The sequence below is a fragment of the Nerophis ophidion genome, linkage group LG25 (genome assembly GCF_033978795.1).
Source record: "Nerophis ophidion isolate RoL-2023_Sa linkage group LG25, RoL_Noph_v1.0, whole genome shotgun sequence".
Lineage (NCBI taxonomy): Eukaryota > Metazoa > Chordata > Actinopteri > Syngnathiformes > Syngnathidae > Nerophis > Nerophis ophidion.
The window spans coordinates 4,183,371-4,195,879 of NC_084635.1; the positions used below are offsets into that span (position 1 = coordinate 4,183,371).

Consider the following 12,509-nt stretch of genomic DNA (forward strand, 5'->3'; position numbering starts at 1 on the left):
CACGCGGCTAACTGACACATTGCCAGGCGAAAGGGGAGCAATGATAAATTGCTCCCTGTTGGTGTTATCCATGATGATAATTATTAATTCCCCCCCCCCTTCTCTTCCTGGAGACTTGGCCAGAGCGTCGCAATGGAGCAGAACCTCCTCCACGGACCATCAGGAAGCCCAGTGTCATCACTTACCACAGACACATTTAGGCCCCCGGGGGCGAAACACTGATGAAAATGAAATGCACTCATTTTGCTATTTCCTGTTTCCCAAGTGAGGCTGTGTGTGTGTCTGAGGTGCTTGCTTGCCTTCAGCGGGGGTCAATGAGCATTTTTAATACAACGGCGCTGTGACAGGAGTTGGATGTTGGCGCAGAGCAGAAAGGGTCTTACCTTTCCAGCACTTTGTTTCACTGCATTAAGTTTCATTTACACCGCTGGACCATGGCATCACTTCTTTCCTTATATTGGCCACATCTGCCTTTTACTGCTAAAATACACTTTGTTGCCAAAAGTATTAGGACACCTGCCTTGAATCACACATGAACTTGAAGCACCATCCCATTCCTATCCTGGAGCATTCATAGGTCCATTCACTGGAACTAAGGGACTAAGCCAGGGGTAGGGAACCTATGGCTCTAGAGCCAGATGTGGCTCTTTTGATGACTGCATCTGGCTCTCAGATAAACCTGAGCTGACATTGCTTAACAATAAATAATATATAAATAACAGTAAATAATTATTCATTCCGCTGGCAATCACAGTGTCAGAAATAACGTTCAAAATATAAAACATTCTCATGCATTTTAATCCATCAATCCGCTTTCTACCGCACCTGTTCAAGAAGTCGCATTAATGGTAAGAAGTATTTTAATGTTTTGTTGGTTAGCTTCAGAATAACCATGTTATTAAAACGAATAAGAGACTTATTATAAATGTTGGTCTTACTTAAAAATGCATGCATTTAGTTGTATTCAGTCTTAAAAAAAACTATTATATCGCTCTCGTGGAAATACTTTTTAAAACATTTGGCTTGTATGGCTCTCTCAGTCAAAAAGGTTCCCGACTCCTGCACTATGCACTTCATTTAGGTTGAAACACTGATCTATTAAAACAGACGAGAAGCAAGGAATCACGCAGAGACAGAGTTCAATTTTGCTCAAGTGAGGAGACACGTTATTTGGGCTGTATTCTAGTTACAGATCCAAACTACGTTCTAAAAGTCCAGCCCGCGTGCTTCCTCTTACATTACTGAAGCTGTCGCTGAGGGAAAGGGGGTAATCTCGACAACTCCAGTTAGACACAATATATGATTAAACAAAAATGCAAATGTGTTGACGCTGGTGATATCGCCTTTGTGTCCAGGAACGGCCTGGACACAAAGGCGATATCACCAGCGTTTTTTCCAAGTAGTTTAAGAAAGACCACTACAAATGAGCAATATTTTGCACTGTTATACAATTTAATAAATCAGAAACTGATGACATAGTGCTGTATTTTACCTATTTATCTCTTTTTTTCAACCAAAAATGCTTTGCTCTGATTAGGGGGTACTTGAATTAAAAAAATGTTCACAGGGGGTACATCACTGAAAAAAGGTTGAGAACCGCTGAGCTAATTGACAACAGTTGTATTACTGCCCATTAAAGGGGAACATTATCACAATTTCGAAAGGGTTAAAAACAATAAAAATCAGTTCCCAGTGGCTTGTTGTATTTTTTTGAAGTTTTTTTCAAAATTTTACCGGTCTCGGAATATCCCTAAATAAAGCTTTAAAGTGCGGCATAGCTCGGTTGGTAGAGCGGCCGTGCCAGCAACTTGAGGGTTGCAGGTTCGATTCCCGCTTCCGCCATCCTAGTCACTGCCGTTGTGTCCTTGGGCAAGACACTTTACCCACCTGCTCCCAGTGCCACCCACACTGCTTTAAATGGAACTTAGATATTGGGTTTCACTATGTAAAGCGCTTCGAGTCACTAGAGAAAAGCGCTATATAAATATAATTCACTTCACACTTCACTTATTTTCGGCTCTCTGCGAAGACACTGGCCATTTCCCTGTGACGTCACACAGTGCTGCCAATGTAAACAAACAATGGGAATACCACAGCAAGATATAGCGACATTAGCTCGGATTCAAACTCGGATTTCAGCGACTTAAGCGATTCAACAGATTACGCATGTTTTGAAACAGATGGTTGGAGTATGAAAATATTGAAGAAGAAACTGAAGCTATTGACGCTATTCATAGCCATAGCATGGCCGAATAGCTGCGTTAGCATCGCCGGTAAAATGTGCGGACCAAACGATCAGGACTTTCGCATCTTTTGACACTGGAGCAACTTCAATCCGTCGATTTGTAAGTGTTTGTTTCGCATTAAATGTGGGTGGAAGGAAACGTAATATAGTTGCAAATGCATCTACAGGTTATCCATACATCTCTGTGCCATGTCTGCTTTAGCACCGCTGGTAAATAGCATGTTAGCATCGATTAGCATAGCATGTTAGCATCGATTAGCTGGCAGTCAACATCAACAAAACTCACCTTTGTGATTTCGTTGACTATCGTTGCAAATGCATCTGCAGGTTATCCATACATCTCTGTGCCATGTCTGCCTTAGCATCGCCGGTCAAATGTGGAGACACTCTGGTACATTCAATGGGGGTCTGGCGGCAGACACTTTGGCATCTTGGGGCCAGTGGTGCAACTTGAATCCCTCCCTGTTAGTGTTGTTACACCCTCCGACAACACACCGTCGAGGCATGATGTCTCCAAGGTTCCAAAAAATAGTCAAAAAAACGGAAAATAACAGAGCTGAGACCCGGTGTTTGTAATGTGTTGAAAATGAAAATGGCGGGTGTGTTACCTCGGTGACGTCACATTCTGACATCATCGCCTCCAGCGCGATAAACAGAAAGGCGTTTAATTCGCCAAAATTCACCCATTTAGAGTTCGGAAATCGGTTAAAAAAAATATATGGTCTTTTTTCTGCACCATCAAGGTATATATTGACGCTTACATAGGTCTGCTGATAATGTTCCCCTTTAACTCCATCATCCATCCATCTTCTTCCGCTTATCCGAGGTCGGGTCGCCGTGACAACAGCCTAAGCAGGGAAATCCAGACTTCCCTCTCCCCAGCCACTTCGTCTAGCTCTTCCCGGGGGATCCCGAGGCGTTCCCAGGCCAGCCGGGAGACATAGTCTTCCCAACGTGTCCTGGGTCTTCCCCGTGGCCTCCTACCGGTTGGACGTGCCCTAAACACCTCCCTAGGGAGGCGTTCGGGTGGCATCCTGACCAGATGCCCGAACCACCTCATCTGGCTCCTCTCCATGTGGAGGAGCAGCGGCTTTACTTTGAGTTCCTCCCGGATGGCAGAACTTCTCACCCTATCTCTAAGGGAGAGACCCAAACTCATTTGGGCCGCTTGTACCCGTGATCTTATCCTTTCGGTCATGACCCAAAGCTCATGACCATAGGTGAGGATGGGAACGTAGATCGACCGGTAAATTGAGAGCTTTGCCTTCCGGCTCAGCTCCTTCTTCACCACAACGGATCGGTACAACGTCCGCATTACTGAAGACGCCGCACCGATATCACGATCCACTCTTCCCCCACTCGTGAACAAGACTCCTAGGTACTTGAACTCCTCCACTTGGGGCAGGGTCTCCTCCCCAACCCGGAGATGGCACTCCACCCTTTTCCGGGCGAGAACCATGGACTCGGACTTGGAGGTGCTTATTCTCATTCCGGCTGCGAACCGATCCAGTGAGAGCTGAAGATCCCGGTCAGATAAAGCCATCAGGACCACATCATCTGCAAAAAGCAGAGACCTAATCCCGCGGTCACCAAACCGGAACCCCTCAACGCCTTGACTGTGCCTAGAAATTCTGTCCATAAATCAATGAATTATTATTATTGTGAAAATAACATAAATCAAACAGACTATATAACTCTCTTCCCTTGCCTAGTATAAATATACAACATGGCATAATAATTATGAAGTGTACATAGTAAAAGTGCAAACTTGATTTTGAATCGTTTTAATACTGGTAAGCGCGTCCATCTTTAACTATCTTTTTGTGCTCATGTTTCACTGTGGTGAAATTTCAAAGTTACATAAAACAAGTGACGATCCGCCTGGCTTAAAAATGCATGCATTTAGTTGTATTCAGTCTTAAAAAAAACTATTATATGGCTCTCATGGAAATACTTTTTAAAATATTTGGCTTGTACGGCTCTCTCAGTCAAAAAGGTTCCCGACTCCTGCACTATGCACTTCATTTAGGTTGAAACACTGATGACAGCTATTAAAACAGACAAGAAGCAAGGAATCATGCAGAGACAGAGTTCAATTTTGCTCAAGTGAGGAGACACGTTATTTGGGCTGTATTCTAGTTACAGATCCAAACTACGTTCTAAAAGTCCAGCCCGCGGCCTTCCTCTTATTTATTTTGGAGGTCCCTGTTTACATTACTGAAGCTGTCGCTGAGGGCAGGGGGTAATCTCGACAACTCCAGTTTGACACAATATATGATTATACAAAAATGCAAATGTGTTGACGCTGGTGATATCGCCTTTGTGTCCAGGAACGGCCTGGACACAAAGGCGATATCACCAGCGTTTTTTCCAAATAGTTTGAGAAAGACCACTACAAATGAGCAAAATGTTGCACTGTTATACAATTTAATAAATCAGAAACTGATGACATAGTGCTGTATTTTACCTATTTATCTCTTTTTTTCAACCAAAAATGCTTTGCTCTGATTACATAAAACAAGTGACGATCCGTCTGACTTATGAGTGGTTGTCATTAACGAGGCACAGTCAGGATCATCTCCGTCGGAGAGAAGTGGAAGCACTTCGCCTGCCGAGTAATTACAGCAAATTTCCCAATTACCACAGCACTGAGCATCTCTGCCTTCATTACAAGCCCTAATTGTACTGGGGTGACATGCTCTTTTGTTCCCTTCTACTTTGTCCTCTTTTGCTGCTTTAAGCCTAGAGCTAGTGCCGCCACTCTAGAAAGATCTGGAGCTGTTTACCACACTTCACCTCTCCAGTCAGTGCACACCAAAAGGGGGGGGGGGGGTATAGCTTTTCAAACGGAATCTCCCCCGTCTTTGCTGCATTGATTCGGCTCTTCTTTGTCTCTGAGAGCCAGCCTCCAAGTTGTCAGCTGCGTCAGGATTAAAAGCTATTAGTTCTGCATCATTGCCACTACAAGTGTGCTCCTGAGATTGATAGAGTACCTCTCTTCCTCCAGTGGGGGGAGAAATGGAAGCGGAATCATCCTGGGGGTTGCTTTTTTGTTGCACCAAAAAGCATGAGCAGTCCCTCCTATTCTTGTGCTCATCTGGGGACCTATGATGATCCTAATCTCCACTTGACACGTTTCCTCGTGGTCTACATCAGTGTTTTTCAACCTTTTTTGAGCCAAGGCACTTTTTTTTTCATTGAACAAATACGGAGGCACACCGCCAGCAGAAAAAATTAGAAATTAAAGGCCTACTGAAAGATTAGATTTAGATTCACTGGTCCCTGTGGGGAAATTCATGTTCACTGCCGTACATTTAAACATATAGACATTGCACATCACAAAACAAAAATAACAAAAAGACATCATACATGACCAACACATTTACAGGCTTTATCAGACGGGTCGGCCAGGTCTGGTGTTTAGGGCGGCTATAGCTGCAGGGATATGGCTTTTCTTGAGGCAGGCCTGTACCTGCGCCCTGATTAGATTAGATTGGATTAGATAGTACTTTATTTATTCCGTCAGGAGAGTTCCTTCAGGAAAATTAAAATTTTCAGCACAATCACATTCAAGATCAGACAAACATTACAGGGAGACAGAACAGGATCGCTGACGGGTCTGCCGGCTTCCAGCGCCCCTTACAAAAAAGATGAGATACAGGTAAATAAGAGGGGGGGATGGGAGAAAAAAATAGAAGATAAAAAATCGGTCTTAGCCTAGGCCCTGGAGTGGGGGTGCAGACTGAGGCCAAGGGAAAAAAACAACTCATAGCCATAGTACACATCCCTCTTACATGTGTGTAAGAGGGAAACATCAAAGAACACAGAGGACATTAAAGACATTAAAGCATCAGATGCAAGCAGACACTTCTACATACAGCTATGAATAAAAAGTAAAAGAAACATATGCACTGTGGTGGCCTCTGTGGTGTTCCACGCCATCGTCCGCTGGGGTGGAGGGAGCATGGCCAGAGACCGAAGCAGACCCAACAAAGCAACCAAGACAGCCGACTCCACTCTCGGCCAGTGTCCAGTCCGCATGGACGAGCGAGGATACGTCCAAGGTGACTGAGGTGTCCGACACCTGCTCACCCTGTCAAGACACCGCGGAGCCTCTCCGTCCCAGCGCTCAGTGCTAGCTGATGGTAGTGGGATTATGTATTTGTGTAGCGTGTGACTGATATCCTGGACTATTGTGTTTGCCAGTCAAGTGATTGAGTGGATCGTGAGATCGACAGGCGGATCGGTGCGGCGTCTTCAGTAATGCGGACGTTGTATCGATCCCTTGTGGTGAAGAAGGAGCTGAGCCGGAAGGCAAAGCTCTCAATTTACCGGTCGATCTACGTTCCCATCCTCACCTATGGTCATGAGCTTTGGGTCATGACCGAAAGGATAAGATCACGGGTACAAGCGGACGAAATGAGTTTCCTCCGCCGGGTGGCGGGTCTCTCCCTTAGAGATAGGGTGAGAAGCTCTGCCATCCGGGAGGAACTCAAAGTAAAGCCGCTGCTCCTCCACATGGAGAGGAGCCAGATGAGGTGGTTCGGGCATCTGGTCAGGATGCCACCCGAACGCCTCCCTAGGGAGGTGTTTAGGGCACGTCCAACCGGTAGGAGGCCACAGGGAAGACCCAGGACACGTTGGGAAGACTATGTCTCCCGGCTGGCCTGGGAACGCCTCGGGATCCCCCGGGAAGAGCTAGACGAAGTGGCTGGGGTTAGGGAAGTCTGGGTTTCCCTGCTTAGGCTGCTACCCCCGCGACCTGACCTCGGATAAGCGGAAGAAGATGGATGGATGGATGGATGTTTGGTGTGGGTAGGCCGATGATTTTAACTGCTATCTTTGTAATTCGTGTGTATTTGGTCCGGTTGGTTACAGAAATCATGGTGAAAAAACATGTGGAACAGTACAGAAGGATGGGTTGAACAATGCTTTGGTAAAGTAATAACAGGAGGTGAGGTGGGACATATAGTCCTTTCAGTTTTCGGATGGCTGACAGTCTTTGTTGACTTCTTCTTTGAATGTCCGTGATGTGCTGATCGAAGGTGAGTTTATTGTCCAAAGTTACACCCAGGTATTTAAAAGTGTCAACTGTTTTAACTGTTTGTGTGTTTATGATGACGGGGTGCTGAGGTGAGGGGGGGTTGAACCATGTTTCTTCTGTTTTATTGACATTGATTTCCAGATAACTGGCTGTGCAAGACTCTGTGAAATGTTGGACTGTGTTATGATAGTCCAGGATGGATTGACTGTTGGAGGGGAGTGCGAGAATAGCTGTGTCATTTCAAGTATGTTGTGGTGGGTGAGATGCTACGGGAGTGAAAGCCACTACTAGCGACCACGCAGTCTGATAGTTTATATATCAATGATGAAATATTAACATTGCAACACATGACAATACGGCCTTTTTAGTTCACTAAATTGCAATTTTAAATTTCACGCGGAAGTATTGTGCTAAAACGCCACGGTGTAGCGGACATTTTGTTCCAGCACCGTTCGCAGCTATAAGTCGTGTTTTTTCATCGCATAATTCCACAGTATTCTGGGCATCTGTGTTGCTGAATCTTTTGCAATTTGTTCAATGAATAATGGAGACGTCAAAGAAGAAAGATGTAGGTGGGAAGCGGTGTATTGCGGCCGCCTTTAGCAACACAAACACAGCCGGTGTTTCTTTATTTACATTCCCTAAAGATGACGGTGAAGCTTTAATATGGAACAGAGCGGTCAAGCGAAGATGGTTCCCTACCACATGTCAACCGGCAGGTTTCGGTGAGAAAATTCTGGTAATAAGTCGGCTCTTACCGTAGACGTGAGCGGATAGCTTGCGTCGTTCCTCGTGCATCTGTAAAAGAGGCAGCTGTGGACTCTCTTGCCTCCTCCGACCGGCCTCCCCCGAACGTGGGATGCTTCCACCGTGGAGGAGGGGGAAAAAAACCTCAGCCTGGCCCCAACGGCTGCCTTTGCTTCGCCTCGTCGAGAAACATGGCTTCCCTCTAGAGACACCACCACACCCGTGGCCACACCCCTCCGACTTTCAGGTACCATATAATCTCAGTAAAACACTAGTAACACAATAAGCAGATAAGGGATTTTCAAGAATTATCCTAGTAAATGTGTCTAATAACATCTGAATCGCTCCCACTGCCCTCGCCTTTTTTTCTTTTCTAGTCATTCACTCTAACTTTCCTCATCCACGAATCTTTCATCCTCGCTCAAGTTAATGGGAAAATTGTCGCTTTCTCGATCCGAATCGCTCTCACTGCTGGTGGCCATGATTGTAAACAATGTTCAGATGTGAGGAGCTCTACAACCCGTGACGTCACGCGCACATCGTCTGCTACTTCCGGTACAGGCAAGGCTTTTTTATTAGCGACCAAAAGTTGCAAACTTTATCGTCGATGTTCTCTACTAAATCTTTCAGCAAAAAGTTATATTTTGGTGTCATCTGACCACAATCCTCTGCTGTATCATCCATGTATCCATTTTGGTATAAACTCAACTCGTCGTGTTTGGAGGAAGAAGAATACTGAGTTGCATCCCAAGAACACCATACCTACTGTGAAGCATGGGGGTGGAAACATCATGCTTTGGGGCTGTTTTTCTGCTAAGGGGACAGGACGATTGATCCGTGTTAAGGAAAGAATGAATGGGGCCATGTATCGTGAGATTTGGAGCCAAAACCTCCTTCCATCAGTGAGAGCTTTGAATGGTTGACCAAATACTTATTTTCCACAAATAAATTATTTAAAATTCCTACAATGTGAATTCCTGGATGTTTTTTTCCACATTCTGTCTCTCACAGTTGAAGTGTACCTATGATGAAAATGACAGACCTCTGTCATCTTTTTAAGTGGGAGAACTTGCACAATCGCTGGCTGTCTAAATACTTTTTTGCCCCACTGTACATATTTTTTTTTTTCCATTGTCAGCTAAATTTCCACCATGTTGTTGGTGATTGCTGCCTAATGTATTTCTTTTGTCCAGTGACAAGCCTCTGAGAGGTGAGAGGGAGCACATGAAACATTGTTGAGTCAGCACACACGAGAAAGCAAGTTGGGGGGTACATAGTAGTAAAAGTACATAGTAGTAAAACTGATCATTTTCAGTGTCCCCCATTTTTTTTGGTGCATTTATTTTTTTTATATCACCAATTATTTTGTTACTCATTAAACATTCCTTGGTTGTCCTTTACAGGCAGCCTTACAAAGCCAAACAAATTGAGATGTTTATGATGTCACATTCTAACACAAGCCTCATATTTCATTGCAGGCAATTGTCGGCTACTTTGACATTTTCTTCGACAAAGGCTGCTGCAACAAGGTAAGCAGCACTGGCAACAGCAGAGCCATTTAACCGAAACTCAATTATGTTCACGCTTTAGCGTATTTCTCCTCCCCGAGGCGTTTGTCGGCAATCCACAGACGACCTAGTCCACTGCTGATATAAGCACCTACCCAGCAGGGGAGACCGGTTGGAACAACGATGCCAAGCTCATATAACCTTCTGACTACTCTGTGTGTTTTACCTGAGAGTCGGGATTTGGTCCTGAGGCTTGAGTCCCCTACTTGGAATTTAACTCGCGTTTTAAATATCGGTTTGCACCATTGTCACTCGTGAATTTCCTTTCTGACCACAGAACTTTCCTCCAAAAGGTCTTATCTTTGTCCATGTGATGTCAGATGAAACAAAATATATACATATATATATATATATATATATATATATATATATCAATCAATCAATCAATCAATGTTTACTTATATAGCCCTAAATCACTAGTGTCTCAAAGGGCTGCACAAACCACCACGACATCCTCGGTAGGCCCACGCAAGGAAAACTCACACCCAGTGGGACGTCGGTGACAATGATGACTATGAGAACCTTGGAGAGGAGGAAAGCAATGGATGTCGAGCGGGTCTAACATGATACTGTGAAAGTTCAATCCACAATGGATCCAACACAGTCGCGAGAGTCCAGTCCAAAGCGGATCCAAAACAGCAGCGAGAGTCCCGTTCACAGCGGAGCCAGCAGGAAACCATCCCAAGCGGAGGCGGATCAGCATCGCAGAGATGTCCCCAGCCGATACACAGGCGAGCAGTACATGGCCACCGGATCGGACCGGACCCCCTCCACAAGGGAGAGTGGGACATAGAAGAAAAAGGAAAGAAACGGCAGATCAACTGGTCTAAAAAGGGAGTCTATTTAAAGGCTAGAGTATACAAATGAGTTTTAAGGTATATGTGTATATATATATATATATATAAGTAAAGTACCAATGATTGTCACACACACACAGATGGGTCAAATGCAGAGGACAAATTTCGCCACACCTAGTGTGTGTGTGTGTGTGTGTGTGTGTGTGTGTGTGTGTGTGTGTGTGTGTGTGTGTGTGTGTGTGTGACAATCATTGGTACTTTAACTTTAACAAGGTGTGGTGAAATTTGTCCTCTGCATTTGACCCATCCCCTTAATCACACCCTGAGAGGTGAGGGGAGCAGTGAGCAGCAGCGGTGGCCGTGCCCGGAAATCATTTGTGGTTTATGGGGCGGTTTAGCTCGGTTGGTAGAGTGGCCCGTGCCAGCAACTTGAGGGTTGCAGGTTCGATTCCCGCATCGCCATCCTAGATAGATAGATAGTACTTTATTGATTCCTTCAGGAAAATTAAAATTCCAGCAGCAGTGTACAGAGTTGAGATCAATTTAAAGAAAAAAGTAAAAAGTAAATAATGGGGGTTTAAATGGAAACAAAATAGAGAAATATTACAAAAAGAATAAAAACAATGGGAATAACAATATAACAGTAAAATAAGACTATAACAAGACAAAGTAGGCAGTAGTGACCATGTTATCCTAGTCACTGCCGTTGTGTCCTTGGGCAAGACACTTTACCCACCTGCTCCCAGTGCCACCCACACTGGTTTAAATGTAACTCAGATATTGGGTTTCACTATGTAAAGCGCTTTGAGTCACTAGAGAAAAAGCGCTATATAAATATAATTCACTTCAATTCACTTATGGTGATCCAACCCCCAATTCCAACCCTTGATGCTGAGTGTCAAGCAGGGAGGTAATGGGTCCCGTATTTATATTCTTTGGTATGACTCGGCCGGGGTTTGAACTCACGACCTACCGATCTCAGGGCGGACACTCTAACCACTAAGCCAGTGGTTCTCAACCTTTTTTCAGTGATGTACCCCCTGTGAACATTTTTTAATTCAAGTACCCCCTAATCAGAGCAAAGCATTTTTGGTGGAAAAAAAGAGATAAAGAAGTAAAATACAGCACTATGTCATCAGTTTCTGATTTATTAAATTGTATAACAGTGCAAAATATTGCTCATTTGTAGTGGTCTTTCTTGAACTATTTGGAAAAAAAAGATATAAAAATAACTAAAAACTTGTTGAAAAATGAACAAGTGATTCAATTATAAATAAAGATTTCTCCACATAGAAGTAATCATCAACTTACAGTCCCCTCTTTGGGGATTGTAATAGAGATCCATCTGGATTCATCAACTTCATTCTAAACATTTCTTCACAAAAAAAGAAATCTTTAACATCAATATTTATGGAACATGTCCACAAAACAATCTAGCTGTCAACACTTAATATTGCATTGTTGCATTTCTTTTCACAGTTTATGAACTTACATTCATATTTTATTGAAGTATTATTCAATAAATATATTTATAAAGGATTTTGGAATTGTTGCTATTTTTAGAATATTTAAAAAAAAATCTCACGTACCCCTTGGCATACCTTCAAGTACCTCCAGGGGTACGCGTACCCCCATTTGAGAACCACTGCACTAGGCCACTGAGAGAGAGAGAGAGAGAGATACATTTATACACATATCTATCTATAAACATATATTTATTTATATTTATCCATCCATCCATCTTCTTCGGCTTATCCGAGGTCAGGTCGCGGGGACAGCAGCCTAAGCAGGGAAGCCCAGACTTCCCTTTCCCCAGCCACTCCGTCTAGCTCTTACTTACTTACGAGGCGTTCCCAGGCCAGCCGGGAGACATAGTCTTCCCATCGTGTCCTGGGTCTTCCCCGTGGCCTCCTACCGGTTGGACGTGCCCTAAACACCTCCCTCGGGAGGCGTTCGGGTGGCATCCTGACCAGATGCCCGAACCACCTCATCTGGCTCCTCTCCATGTGGAGGAGCAGCGGCTTTACTTTGAGTTCCTCCCGGATGGCAGAGCTTCTCACCCTATCTCTAAGGGAGAGACCCGCCACACGGCGGAGGAAACTCATTTC

At 44.4% G+C, this 12,509-nt stretch overlaps 1 protein-coding gene across 1 annotated transcript in view; it reads left to right on the forward strand.

The window, feature by feature from the left end:
* The window catches only part of prmt3 (protein arginine methyltransferase 3), a 210,583-nt gene that overhangs the window by 159,950 nt on the left and 38,124 nt on the right, over positions 1 to 12,509 (forward strand). The window contains 1 exon segment of the mRNA XM_061887618.1: positions 9,515 to 9,565. Coding sequence (XP_061743602.1) covers positions 9,515 to 9,565 — 51 coding nt within the window.